We start from the raw sequence: 14,136 nt of genomic DNA on the forward strand, positions 1-14,136 counted from the left end.
TTTATTAATGCAATTAATTATTGCATTAATGTTATGCATAATTAAATTTGCTCTTCAATAAAAAGTAGAAAGTGGCCTCCTACGATCATTTGGCAGATTCTGATATTTATAAATTTATTCTGGTTAACATGAAGTAACTAAACCAGAAAATTATTTTTGCAATAAAGGGCTATAATTGCCTGTTATTTAATTACTTTTTAATATGACTTTGATTTATCACACTTATAAAATATTAGTAATGCGAAAGCAAAGGTTCAGAGAAAGTATCAAAGCACTGCATATGTTTTTAGTTGAAGAATTATTCTTGGCAAAAATTAAATATTAATTTATGCTGATTGGAAGAAACTCGCAAGGCTTGGGCTGACGCGAGAGCTAGACATTCAAACAAATATAAGGGCTCCACAAGTACATGCTGTGTTCTGACCCAACCCCTCTGGAAGGCCCAGACGTTCTCCACACGTTCTGGGACATAATCATCTGTATATTGTCCCGCCCATCACGAGTGGTAGTCAGTCACATGAAACAAGTGTCTGTCTGCACACCAGAGCTAAACTAATTTAATTTTTAGTCTCAAGGTGCCTTTGGCAACCATGGTTCAAGGGAATGCAACAGAATTCTCCACCAGGGAGGTTTTAAAGTTCCTCACCAAGCTACAAATCCCAGGATTTCTTAGGACAAAGCTGTAACAGATGAAAATGGTATCAGAGTAGTACATGTAGCATAGGTACTCCTTACAGCAAAGGACAACTACAATGTAATGGTATCTTTGGGGGAGAGAACATGGAGGACGGCTGTGAGCGTGATGAGGGAATGTTGCCCTGGGCTCTCACAGAGTCACTAAGGGTCCCTTTTCTCAGTTCCCGTGTGCACCATTCACCTCTCCTCTGACCCACAAGCCGGAGTTGCTCAGTAGAGTCCGCGTGTAGGTTTCAGCAGCAGGGCCTCCAATATCACATCTGTCTTGGAATCGCATAAACTATCTGGTTAGGTCGTCCCGTTCATGTCAACTGTAATGATTTCTCCACCATGATGGCGTCCTTGGTTCTCAATCTCTGTTTTACTCTGCATTTCTTAAAAGTAAATTTCATTCCATTACAGTGCAGTGTAGAATCAGTCTTCGCTAATCTACACTTTTCAAACAGCCTTTCCAGCTTTAAAGAAACCATCCATGAAGAGCAAACCACCTCCAAATACTGTGCATTACAGCAGAGTTGGTGAAGAACACTGTAATATTTCCAGGAAGATTAGCCCTCCGTGCAAGGATTGCAGCTCAGCTTAGAGGAGATAGGAATGCTGAGGAGGGGTCCAGAGATAGTTTCATGCTCAGAAGCTCCACCATAGCACTGACTTGTGGGCTCAGGGCTGGGTGGAAGTGAGGAAAAATTGTATAGCTGGACCATTACTGCTAAGCAGGAGTGGGATGGGAGAAAGCTCATATATACACCAGTTTTCTGCAGACAGTCCGGGAGATGTTACTCTTCTGGAATCCAGCTTCCCAAAGAGCACAGCCAGCTATGCTGAGTGTTGGATACTAGGCATTTGTACTCCCAAGAAAGTAACACTTCTGAGCTTTGGTTGTGTGCAGAGAGCTTCAGCGCACCAAAGCTGGTAATGTTGCCGAGAGCCCCTGTGCAGGGCCAGTACCGCAGTGCCTTCATTGTGAGATCAGGATTTGCCCCCTTCCTGCAAATCCTGCCCATGGATTAAGCAGGTGGATAAAGAGAGGCTTCATCTCTAATTTTAGGAGATACTCCCTGCTTTGGTCACAAGCGGCATATGTCCTGCAGGTTTGTATGTGAACCTCTCATTTCCCTGAGTTGAGCATGAGTTGAAACTGAGGGCCATTTTGAGGAGATTGGAAAGCCCTTTGGTCCTGTGGCAGCTTAGAGAGACATTTTGCCTTGAGAGGTGCATACAGAGAATGAGGAGATAAACCAGTTTTGCTGCAAGGTGGTAGCCCCCTTGTTCCACAGGTAAAGCAGAAGGACACACGTAGAATGATGGGAATGTGTGTGGCTGGTTGTTTGTTTTTGTATGTGTTTTGTGCAAGTTGAAGTTGTTTTAGAAATCTGTTTAGATCTCTTAAGGAGTGGCTACAAAGCGAGAAACACACGGGTTGATCGACTGTGCTTCACATGAATGGAAGTTGGGTTTTCCCTAGCAAATTTGCAGTAGATGTCCAGATTTGCAGGAGTCAGCAGGGGCAGAGAGCTCAGTTTACTCTGAGCTTCAAGAGCAGAAGCTGTCTGAAGAAGGTGCTGAAAAGCTCTGATTGGCAATTGTGACAAACCCAGACCTACTGGAGGATGCCACAGTTTCACTAAGCTGCCACCAACCATTCCCTATAAGAAGTCACACAGACCAGGGATGGATTTTCAACAAATAAAAGAATAAGGTTTATTTAAAACAACACACAGGGAAAATAAAATGATCAAATGAATAAGATACAGTAACGTGGCTTAGTCTCAATCATACATACACACAGTTTGGTTCACACAGAACACTTAACTTGAAGCACAGACCCTGAACCTATCAGTTCTGGCTAACCATACAGACACCTGAACCTATCAGGTTGGTACTGACTGACACACAGTAGTACCCTGTCTGACACACAGACTCCCACTCAAGCTTCTTCTCTCAGCTTTTTCTCCAGCTTCTTCTTCAGCTCTGCTAAACTTCACACAGGCTTCACATATATATACAGTACAGCCCCTCCTCCTGATGTCCCGCCTTCCACTCCCCATAGGATGGAACTTTCCCTCCAAACCCATGACAGACAGGTAACATCAGTGCTGTATGTAACACCTCCCCTCTTTATAAGTTGTTTTGTAGGGGGAAAGCTAAGGTGCTTTTCACCAAAAAACAACCTGGACCCAAAACAAACAAAAACAGTCATATAATAACATACAATACCATACTTACTTATACTTACACTCTATTAGGCATTTAAACATTTACCATTAACAATACATCAAGTTACCTTTATTCATACAAACCAACATGTTTAATAAACAGACACATTTGACTTTTTGTCATCAAAATATATACATAGTCCATGTTTCTTTCGCCGTCTTCATTCTTCAGGTCTTCTTGACAAGGCGTCAGCAACACAGTTCACTGACCCTCTGACCACCTTCACTTCAAAGTCATAGTCTTGCAGATTTAAAGCCCACCTCATAAGTTTACTATTGTGGGTTTTCATTGTCTTTAACCATTGCAGTGGTGAATGGTCAGTGCACAGAATAAAATGTCTTCCCCAGATGTAAGACTTGGCCTTCTGGATCGCGTAGACTATGGCCAGGCACTCCTTTTCCACGGTTGCCAAATGTCTCTCACCTTTCTGGAGTTTCCTACTCAGGTAGGACACTGGATGCTGGTCACCATTCTCATCCTCCTGGCAAAGAACTGCTCCTACCCCGCTGTTAGACGCATCGGTGTAGATGATGAACTCCCGGTCGAAGTCTGGAGCACGCAGCACTGGATAGTTGATGAGCGCCTGCTTCAACCTCCGGAACGCCTCCTCACAGTCGCTGGTCCACGGGATGCGGTCATCAGCCTTCTTCCTCGTCAGATCGGTCAGCGGAGCCGCAATCTCGCTAAACCTCGGGATGAACTTTCTGTAGTAGCCCACCAACCCAAGAAATGATTTGACTTTTTTCTTGGTGTTGGGTCTAGGCCAATCACGAACTGCTTCTATCTTGGCCTCTAGGGGTTTTATCACTCCTCCCCCTACTATGTGACCCAAGTATTTTATTTCTGGGCTACCCAGCTGCAGTTTGTTCTCTTTGCAGAGCCTAGGCCAAAGCACTTCCTCCCCTGGATTAAAGCGCCTCTCCCTGCCTTCCTGGTCATCCCAAGCCTTTTTTCTGACCTTTTGAGCTTGCAGGGTCTCTGCTGCTAGCTCTAGGTTTCTCTTTAGGTCATTTCTTAAAGAGTCTATATATGTCACAACATCTTGAGGGTCATCCTGGGTGATCTGCTCCCAATTTTGTTTGATCAAATCAAGGGGCCCTTTCACCCTTCTCCCAAATAAAAGTTCAAATGGACTGAACCCGGTACTAGCTTGTGGCACTGATCGATAAGCAAACAAAAGGGATTGCAGCTTCTGGTCCCAATTGTTTGGATTCTCTGCCAAGTAAGCCCTAATCATGCGCATTAGAGTCCCATTGAACTTCTCAGTTAACCCATTACTTTCAGGGTGATAGGCAGTGGTTTCCTTGTGCTTAATTCCACAGATTTGCCATAAGCGTTTCATGAGCTTCGATGTGAACGATGCGCCCAAATCTGTGATTATTTCTGAGGCAAATCCCATCCTGGACATATACCCCACCAAAGCATCTGCCACTGTGTTAGTTTCAATGTTAGTCAAGGGAATGGCTTCAGGGTACCTCGTGGCATGGTCCACAATGGTGAGAATGAACCTGTTCCCCCTCTTTGTGGCCTTGGGCAAAGGTCCCACAATATCCACCCCTATGCATTTGAACGGAGTGTCAATCACAGGCAAAGGGCACAACTTTGCTTTGGTCCTGTCGCGGCTATTCCCCTGCCTTTGACACACATCACATTGTTTACAGAACTCCCTGATCTGCTTCCCTATGTCAGGCCAGTAAAAATTCTGTGTGATTCTCTGCTGTGTTTTGTTCACCCCTAAGTGCGCAGCAAACATGTCAGAGTGCCCCCTTTGTAAGATCATGGGGCGATACTTTTCAGGTACCACTAGCTGACTTCGGATCCCATCTCCCCCTTTTGAGATATTCCTCAGGGTCTCTCTATACAAAATCCCCTTTTTCTCTAGAAATCTCACTGGGGTTTCAGGTGTTAGCTGGGCGTCAGTCACCTGTTCAAAACACTTTTGGAGAGTGGCGTCTGCCTTTTGCTCTTGGCCAAATCGGCTGTCTGTGGTTAAGGTTTCCACCACAGCTTCTGAACTCCCCTCTGCTTCCGTCTCTGGCTCATCATTACCCCCCTGAACTGTCCCCGTGGTGGCTTGTGAACGTGTAATCACTAGCCCCCGTTTCACATGTTCAGCCAGGTCATTTCCCACGAGCACGGCTGCTGGCAGAGTTGATGAAATCGCTAGCCGCCAAACTCCCCTCCAGCCTTGAAAGTTCACAGGTACCTCCGCTACTGGCAGTGAGATCACCTGCCCCTCAATCCCTGCCACCTTCATGCTCTCATTTGGGATTATATATTCCCTAGGAATAATATCTGGATGGCACAGGGTCACCTGGGAACAAGTGTCCCTCAACCCCCGATACTGATGGTCAAGTATTCCTACGTCCACCCCTGCTGTTTCAAACAACTGAGAATCTGTTCTCACGAGCAAGCAGCGCTTGACCTCCACAAGAGGACCATTTTCCTCAGCCTGATCAGCAGATGTAACTGTTCCAGATTGAGTAGCCATGGCAACAGGCTCCCTCAGTGACAAGGGGCTTTGCTCTTTCTGGACACAGAACACAGCTTTTGGCTTGGTTCCACTCGAATCCTGAGGCACAATTCCTTTTAGCCGCTTTAATTTCTCACACTCTGAGATTAGATGGCCCTTTCCCTGACAGAAATAACATTTTCTGCTATATTTTGAGTCTTTCTCATCTTGTTTTGGTTTTCCCTCCAAAATCTGAGGTCTTGGTTTCATGTCTGAGGGCTTCCCTTCACCATGGGTCCCTCCCACTTGCTGGTTTCTTCCTGGTCCCTGAGAGTACTTGCTGTAGGTTTCTTTAGGTTTCCCCATCGATTTCCCCTCACCCAAGGGCTTTCTTATTTGGGAAATAAAATCTGCGATCTCGGCTGCTTCTGCCACAGATTTCGGTTTCCTTTCCCTCACCTGGAATTTCAGTTCCCCATGCAGGACTGAATAGAACTGTTCCAGCACTATCAAGTCTTTGAGCTGCTGAAAGGTCTCTGTCCCCTCCTGAGATAGCCATTTCTCTAGCAGCCTCACCAATTGGGCCCCCACTTGGGTAAAAGTCTGCTCTGGTTTCTTGGTGATTGACCTGAATCTTTGCCTCAGCTGTTCCGCATTTATCCCATGTCTGGCAAACACCAGTTTTTTAAACTCTGCAAAATCTTTCATCAGTTCCTCTGGCATCTCTGCATAGACTTCTGCAAGGCTGCCACTGATTAAAGATCGCATGATGGTCATCTTCTCAGTTTCCCTTACTGAGAAGTCCACAAACGCTCTTTCCACTAAGGAAAAGAACACCTCAGGGCAATCTCCCTTGTGGTACACAGGGAATTTCTTCAGGTCAGCTTTAGACAATTGGCCTCCCTCAGAATCCCTATTGTTATTATTGTTCTGGTTCATCAGTTCCAATTTTCGTAACTCAAATGCCATTTTCTCTCTCTCCAAGTCAAATTGTCTTTGCCTCTCCCTTTCCTGCATTTTTTCTCTCTCTAATCTTTCCTCCTTTTCCATTCTCTCTCTCTCTAATTCAAAATGTCTCTGTTTCTCCCTTTCCTCCATTTCCCTCACCCTCAGTTCATGCTGTTGGGCTATGAGCAATTTTCTGAGTTCTGGGTTCTGTTCTCCCGTGCTGTCATCCTGCACTGAGCCAAATTCATCCTCAGAACCTTGGTCAACCTGGGGGTCTTTCACTTCACCCATTTCTGCCATTTGGCTTCGAGTCAAGGGCATAATCCCCCCCCCCCAGAACAGGCTGCTTTCAAAAGTCAAGCCTCAAAATAAAGCGACCACTTTTTTTTTCTTTTGCCTCAGAACCAGCTTTCTATAGATTACTGCTGTTCTTCAGCACTAACTTGCAACAGTTGCGAGCCAGAGTCTACCCCCCTCTGCTAGGCCTCTCAGCAGGCAGGCTAGATCACTGCTACTACACAGTTTTGCCTCAGCTTTTTTCCCGCCAAAACAAGTTGCCTCAGAGCTCCCTAATCTAGTCCCCAGTTGGCACGTTCTTCCACTAGCGCACCTCCCCGTGAGGTACACCTAGAAGATTACCTACGCACCTCAGATTGTCCCTGACTAGACCCCCCTTGCTCTGGGCACACTTGCCAAGGCTTTGCTGGACCACTGGACAACTGGACCAGTCGTATCCCACACGCTGGACACCAATCAATGTGACAAACCCAGACCTACTGGAGGATGCCACAGTTTCACTAAGCTGCCACCAACCATTCCCTATAAGAAGTCACACAGACCAGGGATGGATTTTCAACAAATAAAAGAATAAGGTTTATTTAAAACAACACACAGGGAAAATAAAATGATCAAATGAATAAGATACAGTAACGTGGCTTAGTCTCAATCATACATACACACAGTTTGGTTCACACAGAACACTTAACTTGAAGCACAGACCCTGAACCTATCAGTTCTGGCTAACCATACAGACACCTGAACCTATCAGGTTGGTACTGACTGACACACAGTAGTACCCTGTCTGACACACAGACTCCCACTCAAGCTTCTTCTCTCAGCTTTTTCTCCAGCTTCTTCTTCAGCTCTGCTAAACTTCACACAGGCTTCACATATATATACAGTACAGCCCCTCCTCCTGATGTCCCGCCTTCCACTCCCCATAGGATGGAACTTTCCCTCCAAACCCATGACAGACAGGTAACATCAGTGCTGTATATAACAGCACTCTCTCTCTCTTTCTCCCTCTCATTTTCATTGGTTTCCTAAGTGCTCTAATAAAAACCTGTTCCAGTGCTGAGGTGAAACCAAAGAAAGAGAGAAATGATTTGAAGACAAGGGGTGCTCAGTTGAAAGAAACTGACTTCCCCTGAAGTGCCCCTTTGCTGTAGATCAGACAGACACACTGACAGAGGTCAGACCGTTCACAACAAATTTAGAGCCATCCTGGTTGCTGAACAACAGCAACAAAGAAGTCAATCCCCCATTCACAAAAGATAATAGGGACAACTCCGTAATGGGCTTCCCTCTGTTCAGCTTTATGTTGTGTAATTATCACTGGGCTTTAATTTAAATTCATTAGTGCCCAATCTGAAGTGGGGTAACTGGCTCCCTCCCCCAATGGTTAGAGGACAGCTGGATTATCACAGTCCACAAGTCTGCTTACTGCACAAACAATTCCTTGAATATGTAGTAGTACGGAAATGAAGCAAATAGATCTTAAGCTACAACTACAATGTAATGGTATCTTGGTTGTTCAGCTCTCTGAACTGCTGTTTAATACAAGTGAAGGTTACTGGTTTTGTGACTATATATTCAAATACAAGTAAGAATAAATCTATTGTTGCAGTATTCAGTTGCTCACCAATATTTCTTTTGCTGAAATATTTCTTATGGACATCATATATCTTCATACTTTGCACAAAAATAGTTCTTATGCCTCTAGGATTTTAGGAAACATAAAGGCCTATCAGTGTGGATGCCTCTGCAGAACTTGAGTCAACCAGCAAACTCAGAACTGGCTTATACACAAGAGCATTAATTAAGGAGGCAAACATTTTATGCATTAAAATGAGATACTGTAACTAGTTAAAGCGTCTGTGATAATATTGTGAAGCATTGATGATGTATTGAATCATATTCTTTAAAAACGTGGGCCCTAAAATTTTGAATCACTCTGGTTTATTTCTGCAGGAATCTCATTAAAGAGCTCTGAATGTTAATGACTGTGGCTTCGTTATCATCTCATCATTTTTATAAGCAGAATGGCTCACAAACTTGATGTGGAAAACCACCCTATTTAGATGACTTGCCATAAAAACAAGGCTTTGTGCTTTTTGCTAGAAGGTTATAAGCTGTCAGATTTATATGCTCACGTGACCCAATCTTTTTTTCCTTTTTTCACCAACTTTACAGGATTTTCTCTTACACCGCTTAAATAGGGAAATCTACAAACCGTTGCTCATTAACTTCTCAGCGCAGACCACAGCAGCTCAGACGCAGAACATCATTATGTCAAAGCTTGATAAAAGGAGAAAAGGCGTCTTCGGTCCCCCTTTAGGGAAGAAAATGGTAACTTTCAAAAGCAAAATAACGATGTCAGCATATTACAGCCCTTGAGAACAACATGCACACCCAGAGTGCCTCCATCATGAAGGCACAAGTATAGGCAGACTAACCACGTCCCTTTGAAATGTGTTGAAATGGATACCAGGCTCTCTTGTGTTCTTAGAAGGGCAAAGGATATGCATGAGTTTATGAGCTGGTTGGTGTTATTTTAAATGTTTAATTTCATATACATACTATGCAGGACCCAACGTGGTGAAGCACGTAGAGTCTCACACAAAGACTCAAAGTTGACTTGAGTCCAAGTGGGGTCTCCCTGACTCCCCACATGGGAGGCTTGGGCCTCAGCTCTACCATGGAAACTTACTGGGGGATGGCAGTGGTAAACCATTCTTTGAATATCTCATATACCTCAAAAATCCTAGAAGGTTTACCATCATTCTGAGGCATCTTCACTATGGCTGATGCCTACATCTGTAACACAGTTCGCACAACCCACCCATTCTCTCCTCAGTCTGTCACGCAACTCCTGTTTTTTCTCTGTCAGTGACAGATGGTGGGGATGGGAGCTAAGGACTGCCCACAGGGTGGGAAGCATGCACAATGGAGATGGGATGTCCTAATACTTCCTTTGGACTCCAGAACAGTGGTTCCCAACCTTGGGTCCTCAGATGTTCTTGGAAAACAGCTCTTAGAAATTGTGGCCGACACAGTGAGTGGCGAAGGCTTCTGGGAGTTTTAGTCCAGGAACATCTGGGGACCCAAGGTTGGGAACCCTTGTTCTAGATTGATTCCAAGAACATTTGCACAGGTGCAGAATGAACCCATGTGTGTGAATTCACAGATGACCACTTGAAGAACTGCAGTTACATGTAAACAACTTGTCATTTCTTGCCTGTACTCTGCCTCTTTCTTGAGGCTGCCCATGTAATGACATCAAACTCAATACAATCAAAATTGTGTTTTTGAAATAATTTTTATTTTAGATCTTGTGCTTTCACTGAGCGTCCCTGTTGTTTATCATTCCAATTTCATTTGTGTTTTTTTTAATGATTAGAAGGCCTTTGTTACATTGGCTGTGTAGAAGGGTACTAACAAATTTCCATAACAGCTTGTAAAGTCATTTGCTGCATGACTATGCACATTTTCAGTCAAAAGGGGAAAAATGCACAGGTACACAAGTAGAGGTCTGGTCATGCAGTTGGGGTGCTCTTGACCCTTCTGCCCCCCTCTGTCTCTTTAAAGTCTGTCCTATGGGTTGAGATACCCTGATGGTCTACTAAGGGCTGCAGTGGAACAGAAGAAGAAGCAGAAATCAGGCCAAGGAAGTTTCCACAAACAGAAAAGATACCAAAAACATGTCACCTGTAATCTTAACATCTTGCTGGCTGGGTTGCCCAGAGATAATTAAGACTTTTTGCTAACCTTCCATGGCCATGTAATTCAGTCTCTAAAGTTGTCATCCTGTGCACAGTTACCTGGAATTAAGTGCCTTTGAACAAATATGAGCACAATGATGTGGTGGTAGATTTTGTAATGTAGGCCCTCATCATGATGGCCTGCTTAGGCTCCACCACCCTGCCAGCAGCGGGGTTAATCTCTGGAACACAGCAACAAATGATTTTTAGCAGTTTTCATGTCCATCAGAAGTCTTTTATACGTCCAACAGGTCTTCATTGCCCATTCAAGACCAAACTATCTCAGAATACTTTAGCCAGTTTCCTAACAGCATAGTAGGAATAACTAGTAGCGGCAGATTACTGTTATTAAAGAATTCCTTCTTTCCTTTGAAGGTGCACAAAAGCCAAACCTTGGGGTTAGGATGGGCAGAACATCTGGCAACCTCTGCTCACAGGACCTGAGATCTGTGCTCTCTACCTGTTTCAGTGGAGAAGACTTCTCTCAATGGACATGTGGAGAAACTGCAAAAATTTGATCGTGCACGGAAGCCATACTATTGGGTTTAGTTTTTTTTTTAAGGCATCTGACTTGCAAGTGTAGTTCAGTTTGTAGGCAGGTTACTTGACAGTACTGTTTTATGGCCAACCACAGTAAGAATGAAAATGTCCACAGCAAAGCAAAATTCATAGGTTGCTTTTTGAAGAAAGAAAAACTGGACTTGGAATCCAGTGTCATGTTTTGAGATAGGTAGAGCTGATGAATCTCAATCCATGTGACCTAAGCACTCCTCTACCTAGTCTTAAAGAGTCTTGAACTCACTTGGGGAGTGGAACTGGTAAAGCCACTCAAATATCTCCTTTACTTTGAAAGCCCTGTTTGGGCTGGTATAAGTCTGTTTTGACTTGACAGCACAGAAGAACTACATATATTTTCCATTCTATCCTATGGATATGAAAGGGAAAAAAGGATGGATGGATAGCTTTTGTGTAATTTATAAGAAATGCAATCAGGACTTGCTCTACTAAGGAATGAGGTCTTTTTATATAAAAAAATGCCTTGTATAGATAATATGTTCAGTGTACATGAAGTGTTGTGTTGAAAAACTGTTTCTGTTTACAGGTTGTATTTGTGGATGATGTCAATATGCCAGCGAGAGAGGTCTATGGTGCTCAGCCTCCAGTTGAGCTGCTTCGCCAGTGGTTAGACCATTGGAACTGGTATGACCTGAAAGACTGCTCTATGATTAAACTTGTGGATATTCAAATCATGTGTGCCATGGGGCCACCAGGTAAGGCTATTTAAACGTTTGAGAAGGTGCATTTCTTAGCGCATGCAAGAACAAATGCTTTTCTTGTTTCAGTTCTTTAGAAATCCAGTTTCTGAATATGGGGAATATTGGTCTTTTTATTGCTGAAGTGTTCTGCAGACAAGAAAATATAAAACCAATGTCGTACGTGAAACAGTTCCACACGAGTAGTCCATTTAGGAGAGCAGATCTTAAAATCACTGACCCTCTCATTCCCTCTCCCTTACCCTTGTTTTAAGCTTCTCTATTCTTTCTAAATTATCATTACTGTGGTTGTACAACAGAGGGAGGCAAGTATCTGCAAATACGGTCCCCCAGGACCTCATTGAAAAAAAGAAAACTTTGGCTGAAAGCATTCCCTTGTGTTCTCTAATGGCGTGGAAGGAGATTTTACCACAGTTTGGGCTCTTACTAGCACCACTATCTGTCTGCCTGCCTGCTTGTTGGTGGGTTTGTGGTTTCCCCCCTGGAGGGCATGAGGAGGCAGGAACATAGGAGCAGAATCTCTGCCTACAAGCCCACACTCTGAAACATATGGTTCGAGACGGAACAAAAAGGGAGGAGGCAGGAGGAGGAAAGCAAGAAACCCGGGCATCAAGTTGTGTAGGAATTCTTGTAATGAGCATCAGTGTGCCCGGCCAGCCCTGGTGGTGTGGGCTCCATCCTTTATCCCCAACTCCATGGACAGCACCAAAGGTGATTTAACATCAACAGGATTTATTTCCATTGGGACAGGGGAAACAGACAAACAATTAGGCACTTCCTTTGGGACAATTCCCTTTGTTACTTGCAGGTCCTTTACAGCAGTGATCCCCAACCGTGGGCCTCCAGATGTTCTTGGACTTCAACTCCCAGAAATCCTGGCCAGCAGAGGTAGTGGTGAAGGCTTCTGGAAGTTGTTGTCCAAGAACATCTGGAGGCCCAAGGTTGGGGACCACTGCTTTACAGGGTCGGAAAGTCTTCTGGTTATGTTCAGCAGTCTATTCTCTGGCCTGGCCACCCCTAATCGGATGCTCTGTGATGTCCACCCCCTTGCAGCCCACACCACTGTCACTGAGAGCCATGGTGACAACCCCAAATCGATACATTCCCAGTTTCCAAGGGGCTCAGGTTCTTCCAAGGTTCCACCTCCACATGGTAGTTTCCTGGGGACCCTATAAAGCATCTCCCTCAGTCCCTTCCATTTCCACATCTGGTAAGAGATCCTCCATCTGCACACCTTGTTCCACCTTCCCCTATTCCTCCTCTCCCACCTCCAAAGGCTCCCTTATATCTCCCAGTTCCCAGGGGCTCGCCAACCCCTGTTTTTCTAGGGGGCGTTCTTCTCAGCCAGGTTCTCTGATGATGCCTCCTCTCCCAGGACTTTAAGTTCCTGGCTCCCAGGCCTTGAGTTCTTTGTCCCAGGGATTCCTTGGCACCCCCTTGGCCCAGAGCACATTGCCCTGCTCTACTGGGAAACTGCTTGTCACAAATCTCCAAGTCGGAAGGAGAAGGGGAGATTGCTCATCCACTGGGGGGCCGGTGCTGGTGTCCTCCTCCTCCTCCTCCTCCTCAAATGGGAGCAGTCCAGAAGGTGATGGAACTTTCTAAATGTGCTTATTCCTGAGATACCAGAATGGTCCAGCTTCCCATCTTTCCCTCTCCTAAAACTTGTTTTGAATGAGCATGTATTCTATCAGTGATAGTTGCTCCTGGAACTGCTTTATATTATCTATGAGTCTGTTTGATTAGTTATTATGGATCACCACGTGGTGCAGCTGATGGGAGAACTACATTGTACAATGTGGAATACCACTGAAGACCATGTGCTCCTTCTGAATTCTTCCTCTCTTCATCTTTAGGAGTTTTCCTTGGCATGCATAATATACCTAGTGTGCAATTCCATAGTATGTGTGTGGAAGAACATCATCATCATCTATAAGCTGTTTATAATTATATGGAGAAAGGAATTTTCTTTCTTACATATTTTGTGAGAGATTTAAACAATAATAACTGCATGCCATCAAGTAAATTCTGACTTATGGTGACCCTTTCCCCAGTTTTCCAGGTAGAGAATACTCAGAAGTAGTTCACCATTCCCTTCTCTGGGGGGGGGGGGGACGCCCTGGGACTGTGCAGCTGGCCCAAGGCCGCATCGGTTGGCTGTGCTTGCAGGAGGCACAGCGGAGAATCGAATTCCAGACACCTGGCTCCACAGCCAGGTTATCTAACCTAGTGAGCTATCCAGCCAGCTTTAAAGAACATGGGTGCTTCCAAATGATCTGTTCCTTACAGTGGTACTCATTAGATATCATACATCTGTCCTATCCTGTTGGATGTTTTTCTGGAAAGAAAAAAGCCAGTAGTGGTGGCAAAAATACCACAGTGCTACAAACGGAAAAGATTGTTTGGATCCCTGGAAAAATATTATGAATGAAGCAAGATCATTGTGTGAGAAACTGTTCCTTGTCTGGGAACACCCTGTTTCAGTTCAAGTATGGCTGCAAAATACAGT

At 44.6% G+C, this 14,136-nt stretch overlaps 1 protein-coding gene across 2 annotated transcripts in view; it reads left to right on the forward strand.

The window, feature by feature from the left end:
• The window catches only part of DNAH7 (dynein axonemal heavy chain 7), a 191,915-nt gene that overhangs the window by 102,403 nt on the left and 75,376 nt on the right, over positions 1-14,136 (forward strand). For both annotated transcript variants that reach the window (XM_072979520.2, XM_072979522.2), the window contains exons 36-37: positions 8,786-8,941; positions 11,456-11,624. In XM_072979520.2, the coding sequence (XP_072835621.2) occupies positions 8,786-8,941; positions 11,456-11,624 (325 nt within the window). The remainder of the gene's footprint in view (positions 1-8,785; positions 8,942-11,455; positions 11,625-14,136) is intronic.

Source organism: Pogona vitticeps, chromosome 1 (assembly GCF_051106095.1).
Source record: "Pogona vitticeps strain Pit_001003342236 chromosome 1, PviZW2.1, whole genome shotgun sequence".
Taxonomy (NCBI): Eukaryota; Metazoa; Chordata; class Lepidosauria; order Squamata; family Agamidae; genus Pogona; species Pogona vitticeps.